This window comes from Salarias fasciatus, chromosome 9 (genome assembly GCF_902148845.1).
Source record: "Salarias fasciatus chromosome 9, fSalaFa1.1, whole genome shotgun sequence".
Lineage (NCBI taxonomy): Eukaryota > Metazoa > Chordata > Actinopteri > Blenniiformes > Blenniidae > Salarias > Salarias fasciatus.
The window spans coordinates 4,870,949-4,888,251 of NC_043753.1; the positions used below are offsets into that span (position 1 = coordinate 4,870,949).

At 44.0% G+C, this 17,303-nt stretch overlaps 1 protein-coding gene and 3 long non-coding RNA genes across 4 annotated transcripts in view; 2 read left to right on the forward strand and 2 right to left on the reverse strand.

The window, feature by feature from the left end:
• Positions 1 to 234: 234 nt before the first annotated feature.
• LOC115393963 (NLR family CARD domain-containing protein 3-like) lies at positions 235 to 1,767 on the reverse strand (the record flags this gene model as incomplete). Its single annotated transcript, XM_030099082.1, has 1 exon — positions 235 to 1,767. A coding segment is annotated over one exon (1,314 nt), but the record flags the coding sequence as incomplete, so codon positions are not given.
• Positions 1,768 to 2,266: 499 nt separating this feature from the next.
• Positions 2,267 to 17,303, reverse strand: part of LOC115393997 (uncharacterized) — a 31,334-nt gene continuing 16,297 nt past the window's right edge. Inside the window, exons 2-3 of the long non-coding RNA XR_003931994.1 lie at positions 2,492 to 2,602; positions 2,267 to 2,322 (exon numbers count right to left, since the gene is read on the reverse strand). This is a non-coding gene — a long non-coding RNA (uncharacterized LOC115393997). The remainder of the gene's footprint in view (positions 2,323 to 2,491; positions 2,603 to 17,303) is intronic.
• On the forward strand, positions 12,884 to 13,775 carry LOC115394002 (uncharacterized). Its single transcript, XR_003931998.1, has 3 exons — positions 12,884 to 12,973; positions 13,572 to 13,600; positions 13,704 to 13,775. It is a non-coding gene; the product is annotated as an uncharacterized LOC115394002 (long non-coding RNA).
• On the forward strand, positions 14,178 to 16,696 carry LOC115394001 (uncharacterized). Its single transcript, XR_003931997.1, has 4 exons — positions 14,178 to 14,283; positions 15,593 to 15,658; positions 15,814 to 15,845; positions 16,609 to 16,696. It is a non-coding gene; the product is annotated as an uncharacterized LOC115394001 (long non-coding RNA).

The following is a 17,303-nucleotide window of genomic DNA, read 5'->3' on the forward strand; positions in this document are numbered from 1 at the left end:
TTAACTTCTGGAAGAAGCCTGAGTCATTTCTAGTCAGGAAAAAAAGACACTTGCTGGTTGAATAAAAGTAACTTTCAGCCTAAATGTGCCTGCAGTATGAACAATGTTGGGGTTACATGTATCTTCATCCACAGGACATCATGAAAACTAAAAACAATGCAGTACATACACCAGGCCTTTAGGTGGCGCTGTAACCCTACCACAGAAATACACGAAGAAGACATGGCAGCACGTTCAGCTTGTCTTCTGGTCTTATTAAACCAAACAGCATCAGGAGCTTCTGCAGCACGATCAACTTCTCTGGTTGAACAAGCTGATCGACATATTTTGTTCTCCAGGACGATCAGACAGGCCTGAATATGGAGCCCTGATTGAGGAACATCTCCACAGAGGAACTACAGGAACTACTTTCTACAAACATCACTGAGACATTGATCATGAGGACATGTGGACTCACTCAGCCTTCCTGCAGTTCCTCACAGCTGGGATCAGTCTCCGTCGTCCCTCCTCTGATGTGTTGTACTTCTTCAGGTCCAACTCCTCCAGGACCTGGTCTGACATCTGCAGCATGTAGGCCAGAGCTGAGCAGTGGATCTCAGAGAGTTTCTCTGATCTGTTCTCTGACTTCAGGAACTTCTGGATGTCCTGATGGACTGAGAGGTCCTTCATCTCCATCAGACAGTGGAAGATGTTGATGCTTCTGTCAGGAGACGTTTCATCACTGTTGATCTCCTTCAGGTTCTGGATGACTCTCTGGATGGTTTCTGGACTGATCTCTGTCCGACCCAGCAGACCTTCTAAGAGTCTCTGGTTGGATTTCAGAGAGAGGCCATGAAGGAAGCGGACAAACAGGTCCAGGTGGCCGTTCTGACTTCTGAGGGATTTCTGCAGGACTTTCTTCAGGACCTTGTCCAGAGATGGGAAAGAATTATCAAATCCAAACAACTTGAACACTTGTCCAGATAAAGTCAGGAAGGTCTTCAGTCCATCTGTCTTCCTGTTGGTGAAACAGTGGAACATGAAGACTGCAGCCAGAAACTCCTGAACACTCAGATGGACGAAGCTGTAGACGGCTTTCTGGAAGATCACGGACTCTCTTTTGAAGATCTGAGTACAAACTCCAGAGAACAGCGAGGCCTCAGTCACATCCAGACCACACTGCTCCAGGTCTTCTTGGTAGAACAGGATGTTTCCTTTCTCCAGATGTTCAAAGGCCATCCTGCCCAGCTTCAGGAGAATCTTCCTGTCAGCCTCCGTCAGCTCCTGTGGACCCGTCTCAGGTCCTTCATGGTACTTGAGCTTCTTCCTGTGTGTCTGAACCAGCACAAAGTGGGAGTACATGTCAGTCAGGGTCTGGGGCAGCTCTCCTCTCTGCTCGCTGCTCAACATGTGCTCCAGAACTGTAGCAGTGATCCAGCAGAAGACTGGGATTCCACACATGATGTGGAGGCTCCTGGAGGTCTGGATGTGGGAGATGATTCTGCTGCTCAGCTCCTCATCACTCAGCCTCCTCCTGAAGTACTCCTCCTTCTGGGCGTCAGTGAAGCCTCGCACTTCTGTCAGTCTGTCCACACATGATGGAGGGATCTGATTGGCCGCTGCAGGTCTGGAAGTGATCCAGACCCGAGCCGAGGGCAGCAGATCCCCCCGGATGAGGTTAGTGAGCAGCAGGCTGACTGAAGACTGCTGGGAGACGTCAACCAGCCGCTGTTTGCTGCTGAAGTCCAGAGAAAGTCTGCTTTCATCCAGACCGTCAAAGATGAACAGCAGCTTGCAGACAGCCAGCTCCTCTGCCGTCAGCTTCTGGAGCGCCGGATGGAAAACATGGAGCAGCGTGAGAAGACTGTACGGCCGCTCTCTGATCAGGTTCAGCTCCCTGAAGGAGAGAACAACCAGCACACTGACATCCTGGTTCTCCAGGCCCTCGGCCCAGTCCAGAGTGAACTTGTGCACCGAGAAGGTTTTTCCGCTGCCGGCCACGCCGCTGGTCACAACCACTCGGATGTGTCTGAGCTGCTGGGCCGAGGCTTTGAAGATGTCCTGAACCCTGATGGCAGTGTGATGGAGGCTCTCCTTCCTGGAAGCTGTCTCCAGCTGCTTCAGCTCAGGTTCCCTCTGAAGCTCCTCACTGAGTCCCTCTGTGATGTGAGCTCAGTGTAGATCCTGTTGAGGAGGCTTCCTCCTCCTGCTTCATCACTTCCTTCAGTCACACGTTCACATCTCCTCCTCAGACTCTTCTTATGTTCTTCTAGAAGCTGCTGCAGTCCTGATGAAGAACCCTGGTCCTGCTGCTCCTCACAGACATCACTGCTCTTCTTCTCTCTGTGGACACCAAGAAACATTTACTCTGAGCAACACGACACACAGCAGAGACACAAAGATCCAGCTTCAACTCTCACACTGATTCAGAATAAAGAACTCAATCTGAACGCGAGCAAAACATCTCTCACTCTGGTTTGGAGGAAACAACAGGAAACAAAGAGTTTCTTACTTTGTGTCTGAAGGTCCAGGTTCACCACTGAAGTTTGGTGGAAAATCTTTGGACCAGTCACTCTTCAGAGACAACCTGCTGGATCCTGAAGACTCTGCTGTGTGTCTGCTCCTGTAAACACACACACGCATGCACGCGCACACACACACACACACACACACACACACACACACACACACACACACAGTAATTATTAACCATAAAATCACAATGACTCAGAATTACAATTTAATAAAACTACTAAAAGTAACCAACTGCCCGTGGTAATCCATAGTTTTAGTAATTTAATACTTATAACCAAATGTAAATCCCAACACAGACATGCAAAACTGAAAAGTTCTGACATTTTTGTCATATATATCTGTGAATAAATTATTTTGCTGTCCAAGACTCCCTGGAAAAAGAGGTTTTAATCTCAGTGGGACCTTCCTGGCTTCAGAAAGGTTAAATAAAAAAATAAAAACAAAAAAAAATTCCTTTTCTGTGGTGTTTCTTTGTTTTATAGAAGGAAACTACTGTTCAGATGATTGAAGTGTCCCGAGATCAAACAATATGACCAACAGAGTCACTGTTTTACTTCAAATGTGTTTTTCAGAAAAACTGGTTTTCTCCATTTTTTGCTCAGAGAGACGTGTTTTTGGTGAAACCACCCGATGTTGTACTGATGATTACTTAAGAACACTAAAAGGTAGTAACCAGATTTTTTTTCCTAATGAAAGAAGAGAGTTTATTCTTTCATTTAATAGTTTCAGTGTTTACACAATCCTGGAACTCAAATATTCTGAGTCTTGAAATATGAGTCAAAATTGAAGGTTAGTCTGATCTGAAACCAGCTGGCAGCGAAAGACTTACAATGAAACAATGAAGATGAAAGTTCAGGACTTCAGGTAAGATGTGAATTACCCTCCAACATCATTTCAGTGCATTTGCACAGAATACGAATTTCAATCAATCAAGTTCATGAGAATGGATTAAAACAATACTTGCACAGCAGGTGATCACTTTAAATCAACGCTACATTTTCAATCTGCTCCAGAGTAAATCTCAACCCAGCAGCAGCAGAAACGTCAGCACATCCTCTGCTATTCATACTGCAGGGAACTCACTGCTGAACACTTCCCATCATGCTCGCTGCTAACTCTGACTGCTAACATCAGATGAATGCCTCCTCATCATTTTTCCAACACAGAAATGAGGAAATGTTCCAACAGCAGCAGTCGCAGAGAGACGGGATGTTTACAGAGAACAGGGGACTGATGGACTCTTCAAAAGAGGAAGGAAAAGGAAAAAGAGGAAGGTGGAGGACGAGTGAGAGTCAGAGCCACCATCCAAGATAAAACATGGAAAATCCAAGAATATATCAGGAAGAAGATCCCAAAGATGAGAAACTCAGTGAAGGAATCAGACAGCAGAAACCCGACGAGAATGAGGAGGAGCAGGAAACATGGAGAGACAGGCCTCTACATCAGGGGTCCCCAACCACTGGGCTGCAGACCGACACCGGTCCATGGATCATTTGGTACCGGGCTGCAAAGCAACAATAAAGTTTATTTTTGAAAGCGTCCCTTCAAAATTTCATGAGTCTGTACTGAGTTCTATTTTGAAAAACGCTTCACTTCTGCAGCTTATTTCGTGTGTTTAACTCCTGACAGTTTTTTTAAATCCATGCATCATTCAACCTTCATTGTTGTGTTTTTATTCACCGTCCTGTTCTTGGAAAAACTATGTTGTTTAAAACCGGTCAGTGGTGGAAAGGAAGGAGGGAGGGACCCTGACGCTGACGTCACTTCCGGTGAGTGTTTTCCGTGTTGGTGAAGCTTGCGAGCGACTGAAGTGTTCGCTGTCTCCAGTGTTTCCCCTAGGTTGAGAATTTACTTGTGATGGTGGGTCGGGCGGTGTAGGAGGACGTTGCGGTATTTGATAAGTGCATTCACAATAATCTAGTCAAACCGGCTTATGAACCATGTATTATTTATTCTAGATACATCTTAAGCCTGCTTTAACATAAACAGAACCCAAAAGAAAAACGAAAAAAAAAAATTAAGGAAAAATAGCCATTTAAAGCTACTTGCAAAGCTAGTTGCAAAGCTGACAGTTAGTGTCAGAGCAGTGAATTTTTCTTGGTTTAGTAAAAAAGAACTCCAATGCCTTTCGGTACGGAAAGGATCGGGGGTCAGGTCAACTCTGTTGTTGCAAGTGCTGTTTTCTTTGGGGTTGTCTGTTGGGGTAGCAGTATGACAAAAAGAGACAGCAATCGGCTGGACAGACTGATCAGGAGGTGTGTGTCTGTGATGGGGAGGAAGGTGGACTCTGTTGGAGCAGTCTTGGAGAGGAGGATGGGGGCTCTAATGCAGAGTATCTTGAGGAACTCCAAACATCCACTGCACGACACAGTTGCAGCTCAAAAAAGTGAGCGGAGTAACAGGCTCCTGTCATTGCGCTGCAGAACTGAGCGCTTCAAGAGGTCGTTCATCCCCTCAGCAATCAGGCTGTATAACAGATGTGCCTGAGCCGAACTAAGTACACTACGAGCACTTTTATTTATTGTACTGTTGTTATTTATTATTTGCATGTGAATGATTTGTGCTGGACACCTGAATTTCTCCCTTGGGACATTAATAAAGTTTTATCTATCTATCTATGTATTTCATTTATGCTGATGCACATGCATGCAGCAAGATGCTCCCCTTGCAGCCTGTTCCTCAGTTCAGTTTTGTTCTAAACGAGAAAAAAACTTGCATAACCATAATGCAAAAGAGCACAAGAAAATGAACTGAAATTATTCACATTGTGCTCTTATGCATTATGGTTTAAATCACTTACTAGAGCTGGGCGATATAACCTCAAATCAATATCACGATAATATTAAGCAGTTCACCTCGATAACGATAAATGGACGATAATTATCTACTGGAGGGGGCATTTAATCACAGCTTTTTATTGTACTGGATTAAATTTATGACAGTTTACAATGGGCTCAAGTGGTGCAAACATTATTCTTATTTTATTTCTCATTATATGGGGTCAATTTTCTTGAAATGCTATTACATTTATCAAGATTAGGGTACAAAACATATCTATGTATCTAACTTTCACAGCAAAAGACGTCCAAATCCGACAGAACTCTGCTGTTAATGTAAATGTCTTTTCTGTGGGCTTTAGGGAAAATCCGATGACTGGAAGACTCTGGGAAATTTTTAATGTTACGTGGTTCCAGATGTTTCCAGTGTGATGTGGTGTTATGAGCAGCTGAGAATGAAACACAACTGGATGTCTACCTGTCCCTGAATTACAAATGAGCCCAACTTATTTGTTTACATCTCCTCCTCAGTTTCCTGTCCACACAGCATCGCTTCAGGAAATATTTACATCCACACAACATAACAAGAACTCAAAACGATGTAGTTCACCTGCCAGGCCTTCAGATGGCGCTGTCACTCTGACACAGAGACTCCAAAATGGAGAAGAAGACACAGAGCACGGACTAGGACCTGCACATGCAGCGTGATATAAACAAACACAACACCAGAACATACGGCCTGTTCAATAAAAGAGCAGGAGGAGCTTCTGCAGGAACAATCAGCCAATCAGCTGATTATAAGTTTTACTGTCCGGGGCGGTCGACCAGCATCAATCTGCAGCCTGCAGGCTGTTAGCCTTTAGCCGGTAGCAGCTAAACTAGCATGTCTCCATGCTATGTGTCCAGAGACCACGTCTGCTGGTTCGGATGTTCAGAGGGTCGAACAGCGTCTGTCTGCTCTGCTTCAGCTCCTTCGAGAGCAGATTGTCTTGGGCTTCTTCTGCTGGTTACTGTGATTTTAAACAGGAGGTGGTGGAGTCGCGTAGTGCAGCGTCTTAAAGGGACATGAACACAGCCCACCTACACAGCCAAAGTGGACTTTTTTTTTAAATACCGAATTTACCGGTAACTAGTTGCCACGGCCCCAATTCAAGTCGTCACTGACTTCGCCGGACCCAAGCCAAGTCGGCCCCCGATCACCTCGGCCCCAACCGCCCGAGGGGAGCGTGTTGATGCGTACGCGCCTGACACCCAGTGTGAGAGACAGACCGCGTTTTTTTTTTTTTTTTTTTTTAATTCATCTTCTTGGGCGGGTGTCAATCTACTTGGGCGGGCCACCCAAGTAAAGTTTATGTAGGGGAAACTCTGGTCTCTCTCTTGCTATTACTGTTAATTCACGAAGCAATCAAAAAATCGGGGCTTTTTACGCCCCCGGGGTTATTTTCGCCCCCGACTGACCAGTGATCTCTCGTGAATTACATTCTTCTCCGCCGTTAGCGCCACCGGCGTGCTAACTAGCTTAGCGTGCTAACTAGCTTGGTCCGCCGGGACCGCTATGGCATCCTCCCCTCTATCTTCTTTTCTTTCCTGCTCAGTATGCCGTATGTTGAGTCAGAACCCTTCCTCCCTTGACGATAGTGGTATTTGCGTAAAGTGCAGTGTATTGACAGCGCTGGAGGCCAGGCTAACCGAGTTAGAGGAGCGGCTGCGCAGATGTGAGGGGCAGCGTAGTGCTAGCTACAGCGAGGTAGCAGCAGGGCCTGCAGCCCACTCCTGCAGTGAGAGGAGTGTTAGCAAGCCTAGCCCCGCAGCATGTCCCGAGCAGCCGGGGCAAGACCAGGACCGGTTTGTGACGGTCCGGAAGAAGGCTAGTGCTAAGCACCACCACGTAGCACTCCAAGAACTGCTTCGTGTCTGCAATAGGTTCTCTCCCCTCAGCGACAACACACCGGCTGAACTGGACACGCTGGTGATTGGCAGCTCTATAGTTAGAGACGTGAAGCTGCCAGCGGTGAAGGTTAGGTGTTACCCGGGGGCCAGAGTGGGGTACATCGAGGGGAACCTTAGGCTTTTAAAACAGGGAGGTAAGAGATTCCGTCGAGTCATGATTCACGCAGGCGGTAATGATGCCCGGCGGAGACAATCAGAGGTGCTCAAATTACAAGTAGCCTCGGTGTGTGAATTGGCTAAGTCGATGTCTGATGCCGTAATATTCTCTGGTCCCCTGCCCCCCAATTTGGTCAATGATGAAATGTATAGCCAACTTTCATCATTCAATCGCTGGCTGTCTAGATGGAGTGAGGAAAACAGAGTTATTTTTCTAAACAACTCTTGCACCTTCTGGGGAAAGTCTGGGCTCATCCGCAGGGATGGCATCCACCCAACTTTGGAGGGTGCAGCCCTTTTAGCTCACAATATGGCTGATCGGCTTAGTACCCTAAATTGACAATCCAGCGATGAGCCCCGGGCACAGAGCAGTCGTGTAGAACGCTCCTCTGTTGATCTTGTTGATCCTGTCACTAATCCTGCTCCCGGATTTTTACAAGTCAAGCATGGAGGTTTACCTAGGCCGGGGGTCGGCAACCCGTGGCTCTGGAGCCGCATGCGGCTCTTTAGCGCAGCCTAGTGGCTCCCTGGTGCTTGAAAATGGAAAAAGGTGGGGTAGGTAAATATATTTTTTGTTTTAATATGGTTTCTGTAGGAGGACAAACATTACACAAACATTCTTAACGTTTTCCAATGCTGTAAAAATGTGTAGAATAAATATCAAATTTCAACACTTCTGTCAACGAAGATTTGCGTCATAGCCTGCGACACATCAGCAGGGCCGGATGCCAGGCGGGGTGCTGTTGTAAACAAACCGGTGCTTGTGTGATGGATCATGGACCCCAAAGGTAAAAAGAGAAAAATAACTGAGGAGAACAGAGGATTCAACGTTTCTTGGACCGAATCATTTGCATTCATTGCCAATGTGGAAGGATTGCCTGAATGTTTGCTCTGTCGTGAGAAGTTGTCAAATAACAACAACAACAAAAAAATATCCTTCAACAGAGTAGTCACGTGGTGCGTCATTCTCCACATGCTCTGCAGGGAAATTAAACATTTAATCATGAAGGCTCATTATGTATTTGTAACCAACTTAGTCATTTTGATAATAGGTTAATATAGCTAAGGGCCCGGTCACACCGCCCGAGCTTTGCCGGAGCGTTCGTTGCTTTAGCGTTGGTTTTGCGGCAGAGAGCGGCAGAAAGCGGTAGCGAGTGTTGGTATAGCGGCGTTCTGTGACTACGGAGCTGATACAAGTTCTGATCGATTTTTGATAGAAGTTGATAGTTGAAGTTCATCATGCGACATGGACAAAAGAAGAGGAAGGCTGGAGAAGGAAAGGCAGCAACCTCCAAGAAGATCATTACTGAGCAGGCAGCTGAAGCCATGGAGTCAGGTAAACCGATGTGGCCTACTGGTTGTGTCAAGAAATATTGTTACACCCCCTCCAAAGGCCGCAACAGTCAGCCAGACAGTCATATATTTTGCAGTGTTTTTGCGCAGGAGCACACCAACAGGTTGTTTTTCTGTAATCTAATATATTAGAAATTAAGAAAATAAACAAAATATTAAGTCAAGAGGATCAGCAAACCTTTTAATTCCTCCTGTCTGCTGTATTAATGGCTCAAATCAGGTTTTAAAATGTATTTAACTTTTTACAGTGCGCATTTGCGCAGCGTCACCTTTCACACTCCGCACACTCATTTCCCTGATAAACACGCACACACACACCAACACACACAAAATAGTTGTATTATTAACCGTCAATAATAATCAAGAACATATTAAAATGAGTAAAATAAGTCTCCCCGGCTGTGCACCAGGACGGACACCTTCCCACACGGCCCTGTCCTCACCCTGCTCATTTGATTCTGGAACTGCAGGCTCCATAGGACAGAGGAAATATGTTCGTTTTAAAATTAATTTTTGGAAACGAAAAACACATGGTTTGCTGTACTTTGATGGAGGATATAATATTTTACCTGAATCTGTAATTGGCACATCTGGAGACGCTGCAGTGCTCCTGATGTCAATACCGTATTCACTGTTGTGTTGAAATTTATTACATTAGTTTATTTATTTTTTACACCATTTTATGTTATTATTATTTAGTTGTAAACTGACAGTAGCCTCCAGTAATTCTCTATACCTGGAGGTGATGCGATGCTTCCATGCGCCACTGCAGGTTCTGTGCTGGACTGTACAACAGCTGTCGGGCAATTTTGGGGCAGGATTACATTTTTCTTTTGCTATTTGGCCCGTGGCTGTTCTGACTGTGATTCAGAACGTTCCTCCTCTTCACTCCAGTCAAGGTCGCTGATGTCCGACACGTCTCCGCCATCCGATTCCCCATCACTGACCTCCTGTATCATTGCTAAAGCTTCTTCCACCTTATAACTCTTATGCCTCTTTTTATTGTCTTTTTTTGAGGGGGATTTGGTTGATTTTTCTGGACGTCTGTCTGATTGTCTGCTGTCAGAGCTAGCTCCGTGTTCAGATGTGCGCATGAACCAAACAAATCAATTGCAGAAAAAAAGCCACGCAAAGTGCGTCTTTTTTATCTTTGGAGGTATAAATGCTTTGTAATATTATGTGTGTGTCATTGTTAGGACCTTATTTGCTTCAGAAACCTTATTTGCTTCAGAAAAACAAACAAGACACATATTTAGGAAAAGTCAAAGAATTAGAGGACAGGGGAATCATTTTAACAGATTTATTTGAATTATAAAACCCAAACGGTCCGTCAGAATGTCTCGGCTGTTCTGGTGTTAACAACTGTGAAAAAATACTGTTATGTACATAACCTCAACCTTTTTCATTTATTATTCCATTCCACCATTCCAGCAACCCTGCGTCCACTCATAGAACGCTTACAGCCGCTCCACCGAAGTTTGTGCAACATTTAATCGCCGCCCGGGCAACGCTGGTGAAGCAGCGGTGGTCCAGTGTTCAAGATTTCTGCGTTGGCCTGGCGGACCCGAACGTCCACGAACTTGTGTTTGGCGGTGCCAAACTTTGACCGGGGGCGGACAATTCAACGCTCCTCACCGCTCAGAATATTTTGTGCAGCTCAAAACCTTCGAAGCGGTAGGAGGGCCCCTCCGGTAACATCAGCGGTGGCCAAGCGTTTACAAGGTGGTGAACGATTACGAGCGGTGATGAATTTTTTTCACCGCTCCAGGAGCGCTCCAGCAAAGTTCGGGCGGTGTGACCGGGCCTTTAGCTACATACAGCATGTGTTGCCTTCATTATAAGGCTTATATAAGGCTTTTAATTTTTTTTGCCCCATGGAGACGAGGCGGGCAGGGGGAACATAAAGCTGGAGGCTGGAGGAAGAGCGGAGTGAACGGACAGGAGTGGCGATGTGGAGGAGGTCAGATATGTAAGGTGGGGCCAGGTTATGGAGTGCTTTGAATGTAATGAGAAGTGTCCTTATAGTTAATTCTCTGGTTTTATTGGAAGCCAGTGGAGTTGTTGTAAGATGGGGGTGATGTGATGAATGACGGGAGTCTGGGTAATGAGGCCGAGCTGCAGAGTTTTGGAGGAGCTGCAGTTTCTGAGGGATTTGTTGGGGAGACCAAGGAGAAGTGCATTGCAGTAATCATCCGGGAGGTGACAAGGCTGTGGACGAGGATGGCAGTGGTTTGAGAAGTGAGGAAGGGTCGGAGACGAGAAATGTTGCGCAGGTGAAAGTCCCAGATAGCAGACACATTTGGGCCTAATGTGGCCACTTTTGGCTTCTTACGGCTCCGTTACGGCACTGGCAGTGTTGAGTGGGCCAGGCTCGGCCCAGACGTCCCACGCCGGGCTTGACGTGGGTTGCGGCAAACATTGCATGGGCCAAGCTTGGCCCAGACATTCTGCGCCGTGCCTGCCGTGAGTTGCGGCAAATCTTGTGTGGGCCAAGCCTGGCCCGCATGTCCCGCGCCGGTCTTTATGTTGGTTGTGGCAAACCTTGCATGGGCCGAGCCTGGCCCAAACATCCCACCGCCGGGCTCGACGTGGGGTTTGGCGAGCGGTGCATGGCCAAGCCCGGCCCAGATGTCCAGTGCTCCCCTTGTTGGTTGCGGCGAACCTTGCGTGGGCCAGTCTGGCCCACCATAGTCACCGTATTCTACTTATTGTTATACTCAATCCCAACTCAATCAATACTCAATTTTTTTGCAAGTGCATTAATATAAAAAAATTACAGCATAAAATAACAGTTTTTCCCCTTTTAGCATGTCAAACTATTATTTTCCTTGTATCTAAATGTTATATATACATACTTTATATATTTTACATTGTGTGTGTTTTAGTGTTTCCTTTATTTTTTGAGCAATATATAACTCATATAAACATATCTCAGTGTGTATTGAAAGCTGTGGGTATATGATGGATTTTAATCTTTTTTCTCTCTAATATATCTATTTAATAAAATTATCCACCCAGCATGTGGTAGCCTCAACTGTCCAATAAGGTGTTAAGGCCACTACAGCTCTTTTTACATCAATGATAAACAACTACTGCTACATGCAAATGTTTTATTTTGAGACCGCTTTCTGGAAAAGGAGCATGTTTGGGTGGTTAACAATTTTTCAAATAAGTTTATGTGCTCTAATTACTCGTTGCCATCCCTGTTGGCTATAAGGAATTACATCTTGAGTGATGATAGTAGTTTAGTTTCAGTTGCGGAAACTAAAAGGAGTAGACACATTTTCTACTTTTTCCAGATCAACACAAAGATTATATTTAATTTTTGAATGGCATTTACCCCTCTAACACTTTTTACACTTAAGCTTCAGTTAGGAGAATAACTCTTGTGTTTCCTGTGAATGCAACATTGAGACTGTAGAACATATATATTTTTGGGATTATGGCTGTCTTTTCAAAGTTGACATCTATAAACAAATTACCTCCTTTTGTTACCGCCATTTGTTTAAGGTGGAGTCCAGTTAAAGAAGAACAATGCAGATTTCCTGGTGAACAATGTAATAGTTCTTTGCAAATTTTACATTCATAAATGCAAGTATTTGAAAAGTAGACCCCGGATCATTGGTTTCAAAAACAATTTAGAGTTATTTAAAAAGTCCTTGCACTTGGTAAAGACTGAAAAGGCTCAGAAAGTGTTTACTTTATTGAACTCATTTGTACTATTGGATTAAGGCCCTCTTATTGTCTTTGTGTGATGTTTTTTTTTTTTGGGGGGGGGTGGGGGGTGGGGGTGATGTTTTACATCCTACTGGTTCCCAACTTTGGATAAGTGTTATGCCTTTAATGTTTGTACCTGTTAATAAAGTTGTAAAAAAAAAAAAAAAAAGGAAAAAAATATCATTGCGTCTCTCAGTAAAATAACGTGAGGGAATGTCTTGTTTATCCAGGGGCTCATCAGGCTCACTAACACAACATTCTATCACAGCGCTGCAGAGTTGGAATCTGGGAAATGTAGTCCGTTAGCGTTCGACAGTGTGTGAATGAAGTACCCCTCCTCACTACATTTCCCAGCATCCCTCTCTTCTTCCCGCTCATTCTTCCTGCGCGCCAAGTCATCTCATTACCCCTGCTGGGAAAACTGCTTATCGGCGGACTGGGCTGTATTCGTCTTTCGCTGGAGGAACTGCTCGGTGGTCAGCTCTGCGTGTCCGACTATTTGGTGGGTAATTGCACGGTGACATTAAAAAAATAAAAATAAAAATCACACTACAATACATATACGTCTAGTAGCACACGTTTGAAGATGAATCAAATTGCGTTTTTGTGGTTAGCTGTTAGCTGACATAATGCTAGCCCTTTTCCTTGGCAATTTTAGAGGAAAACACCAACTTATCTTTAAATAGGCTTGATCAAACTCTTTCAGGAGTAAGCTGAGATGACACACATGAGTATTGAAAGGTCCCTGTAAAGCCCGTTTTTGGAGGGGGTGGCGTCAAGCTGTTAGCTCATGTTGCTAAACCCATTCATTTAATAGCGGCCGGCTAGATTTTTCGATTAACTGCTCCAAACTTTCCCAACTTACGTGGTCTAATTCAGGCATTTGTTCCGTGGAGAGTTTGAATTTGAATTTGAGCAAACGTTTGGAAACCGATTATTTTCGGAGTTTCGGCCGGAACTTCCGGTTGATTTTCCAACATTGGCATTGAGTAATGCACTTGGTTTTTAGTCTTCCTTTCTACATAGTTAAATAAAATGTTTTGTTTGTAAGAGTTCCTTATTTGTTTTATTGTTAGTTTTCAATGTAGTCTTTCATATCCTTAGGTTTTCACTGACTCCTTTACATCAATGTGGTAAGTACAATAACAATGCAGTATTCTACAAATTCAATGTTTTATGTTGAAATATAACTTTTTAATGAAATTATTAACCTGTTTATGTTCTTTTTGTTTTAAGGAAATGTTTCACATTGTCATATTAGCTTCCACAAATGAAGTGGAAGTTGTTCCAGCAAATTGGTTTAAAAAAAAAAACACCTGTCTGTGGCCACCATACAAATGGGATGATGTTGTAAAAGCAGTAAGATCACAGGAACAACCTGGAACACGTTGGATTCCGTACAAAGTACGCGTTTATTAGGCAAAGGTATGGAGTAAGTCATAATTTGCACTCTGTATTTTGCATCTAATTTTTTTTTTTTATGTTCACTCAATTCACAGCTACTTATGAGGAAGCGAGGGTCAAACTGCCAGAGCCTGAAAGATTCACGGATTTGACTGATTCAGAAACCAGCCACAGAGACACAAACGGAGAACAATGTAAGTTGAAGGAACAATGGAGTCACAATGGGAAAAGATGAAGTGAGTCAAGTTACAGCCTTGCACAATTCTATCTCTCCTATTTATTTTCTAATGCAGGAAGAGGTGTCACATTTAAGATGATGCGGATAGTGAAGATGAGACGTCGGGAGCATCTACTTTACCTCGACCTCCAGAAATGGCCACTGCAAAGAAGCTGTCACCCTCAATCCTACAATGTAAGGCCACTAATGTCTAAGAACGGAACATTGTACCGTGAGACAAAAAAAAAAAAGAAGTCAATATAAATGACGATTCAAATCTTGATTGGATAAAAAATGAATCATGAAGCCTTTTTTAAACTTATAGAAATGTGACAGTGAAAATTTAAACGGTTTCCAGCATCCACTAGAGTGTCAGCACAGACACATTTTATTCAAGAAGTTTTAAAGCCGGGAGAACAAGGCGCAGTTGCTTCATCAGATTCACTCCAGGTTGTCCACAGGCGTCTGCTTAAATAATCTGAGACACCTACACTGGGGGAGGAGAAGGGGACATCAATCAGGTCAACTAATTAGACACAGGCAGCAATCGCAACTCTTCTTTGGAGGTAGAGTGAGAGAAGTTTAGATAAAAGAGAAAAAAGAAATTAGTTTAGGTACTTGTTAAGACCCACTACAATGATTTGGTCGACTATAAATGCAAAATACATATAACTGTATGTAATACTTGTTAGACCCATTACAATAATGAGATAACTATAATGCAAAATACACAAGGCTGTACCAACTCCTACAACTCAAAAAAGAGAGTGAATACTGTAAAAATATATAACTACACCCCAGTATAGGTGTCGCTGATTATTTAAGCAGACACCTGTGGACATTCAGGAGCGAGTCTGATGAAGCAGCATGCGTAACGTTGTTCTCATCGTTTTAAACACTTCTTGCCAGCCTCTGGTGGCGGCCTGTCCAGTGATGGGCTGGTTGCCGTCCCTTCGATGGGGTGCTCTGCCCCTGTGTCTGGCTTCCTGGCTGCTTGGGGCCGTCGGCCCCCCTGGGGGTGGGATATGGGTGGGGGATGGACGGGTGGGGTGTTGGGGTGCGGGATTTGGGAGGGGCTGGGGCGGGCGGGTATGGGTGGCGGGTGGGTCAATTAAAAAAAAAAAAAACACTTTTTGAATAAAATGTCTCTGTCCTGACACTCTAGTATGTGCTGGAAGTTTTTAAAGAGTTTCTCATTTCTAGTTATTTGCACTTTTGGTACTTTGATGGATTAAATCAAGTTATTGGACAAAATGGCATGCTTTTCCCTAAAGGTTAGAGAGAAGACTCCACCACCACCACAGTACTTTAATATCTGATTCACCCCTAGTGGATGCAGAACAAAGCAACTCTGATTCATCCCACATTTTGTATTACAGTAGGCCAGACAGTGGGAAAACTGGTGTGACGGTGTTTTGAGTATAGTAATACAAAAATAATAGTTCAGTAGGCAGAAATGTGCCATATGTAAGTGTATAATGAAAGTATTCCTTTACTTTTAAAGGGCGGGCGGATGGACAGACAAACGGACAAAGAAACCCCAACGATTACTTTACCTCTGCTGGCGGAGGTAATTTTTGAATTGTAATATGGTAGATTGGAGATATACATGAAGCGATTGTCAGTGAGCGCTATTTTTCCTTTTTTTTTTAATTGTTTTAATCGTGTTCAACCTGTTTTTTTCCCCTCTAAACGTATTATTTTCCTGTGCACAACACTGACCAGCGGGCAAAGTTTTACATCAGAAGATGACAAGAGTAAGTGCACGCACATCTGCATATACAGACATGTAAAAAATCAAACATTTAAGCTGATGAACCCCAGCTTTCCCAGGAGTTTGCTCTATAAAAAATCTCCATGATATGAATTTAAGTAATAAAATGGATTCATATAATAAACTTAAGAAGCCCACTGTCCAATTGAAGCCCATGTAACCCATGCAAATTGAATGTGGACCCCACATGACTGTGTTGACTGGGAACCTGGGAACCGAATTTCCCAGTTTGGAATCAATAAATTAACTCTCTACTCTAACCTCCCCCTAAATCAGTCTTTCATCAGACGCGTGATTGTCTGAGGTTGATTTTCTTTACAGCAGCTCCTGCTCCGAGAACTCGCAATCCCCTCCCCCTACTAAAACGGGAGAGGACGACAGTATCTCCATTTCTAAATTGTTTTCTCTTTCATGGATCCACTTTTTAGCTCTCATAAAGTTGTGCTGGCTCTTTTTTTCCTTCGCAAACATTCATTTCTTGTAAATCACTGCTGTCTACTCACTTGCTGAAGGCTCCTCTGTTTCGCGAAACCTTCCGCTAGTTACAGCTTAACTGATTCTTACCACACTAAGAACCAGTTAAGGTGTAATCTTTGACTTGTGTGTGTGTGTGTGTGTGTGTGTGGCCCCATGGTGGTATTACTAAGGTAATATGCAGTATGTATTTACTTCAATGTACGTATATATTAATGTTAAAACTTACGTTTATGCAAAATTGATAATAACTTTCTTGTGTCTCATTTTAGATGCAGTAAGAAGAAATCCATTGACAGCCACAGCTACAGACCAGGATATTGAGCAGTGGATTCGAAGGTGGCTCCATGTTGCTGGGGACAGAGAAGGAGGACGCCGAGCCAGGCAGCGGCCCGAGTAAACTGACTGTTCTGCCGAAAGAATTTCTGATGTTACTTGTTGTAGTAGTAGTTCTTGTTTTAAATGTTTAAGCAGGTTGGCTTTACAGCCAAACACACACACACACACAGTTTATGCATCCAGATAGCAAACTATCTTCAGCTGTCATACATTTTATCTGTGTTGTCTTGCAGACAAGGCAACTGTAACATGCAGTTTTCAGAGTTTTATTCATTTGTAGGAAAATGACAATTTGATGTTGCTAATTGCTAGTTTGAGCACTTGGTTGAATGTATATGTGGAAAATTTTGTATAGAAAAGAAAATTGGTGTTCATATTAATAAAATTGTACATCAAGGCAAAAGCAGGTAGTCATTATTGTATTGTATAGCCCTGATCTGGCACATGTTGCCCAATTAAGGTGACGCTGTGGTTATTTTATCTGGACCAGATTTGGCCCAGACCTGGCCCACAACATGTTGGCATCCGGTCCATGTACGGTTTACCTGTGGCTGAGTTCCGGCAGCCACACTCACCCCTGAATGAACGCCACGACCATGGCCGAAAGTGGGCCGTAAGAAGACTACGG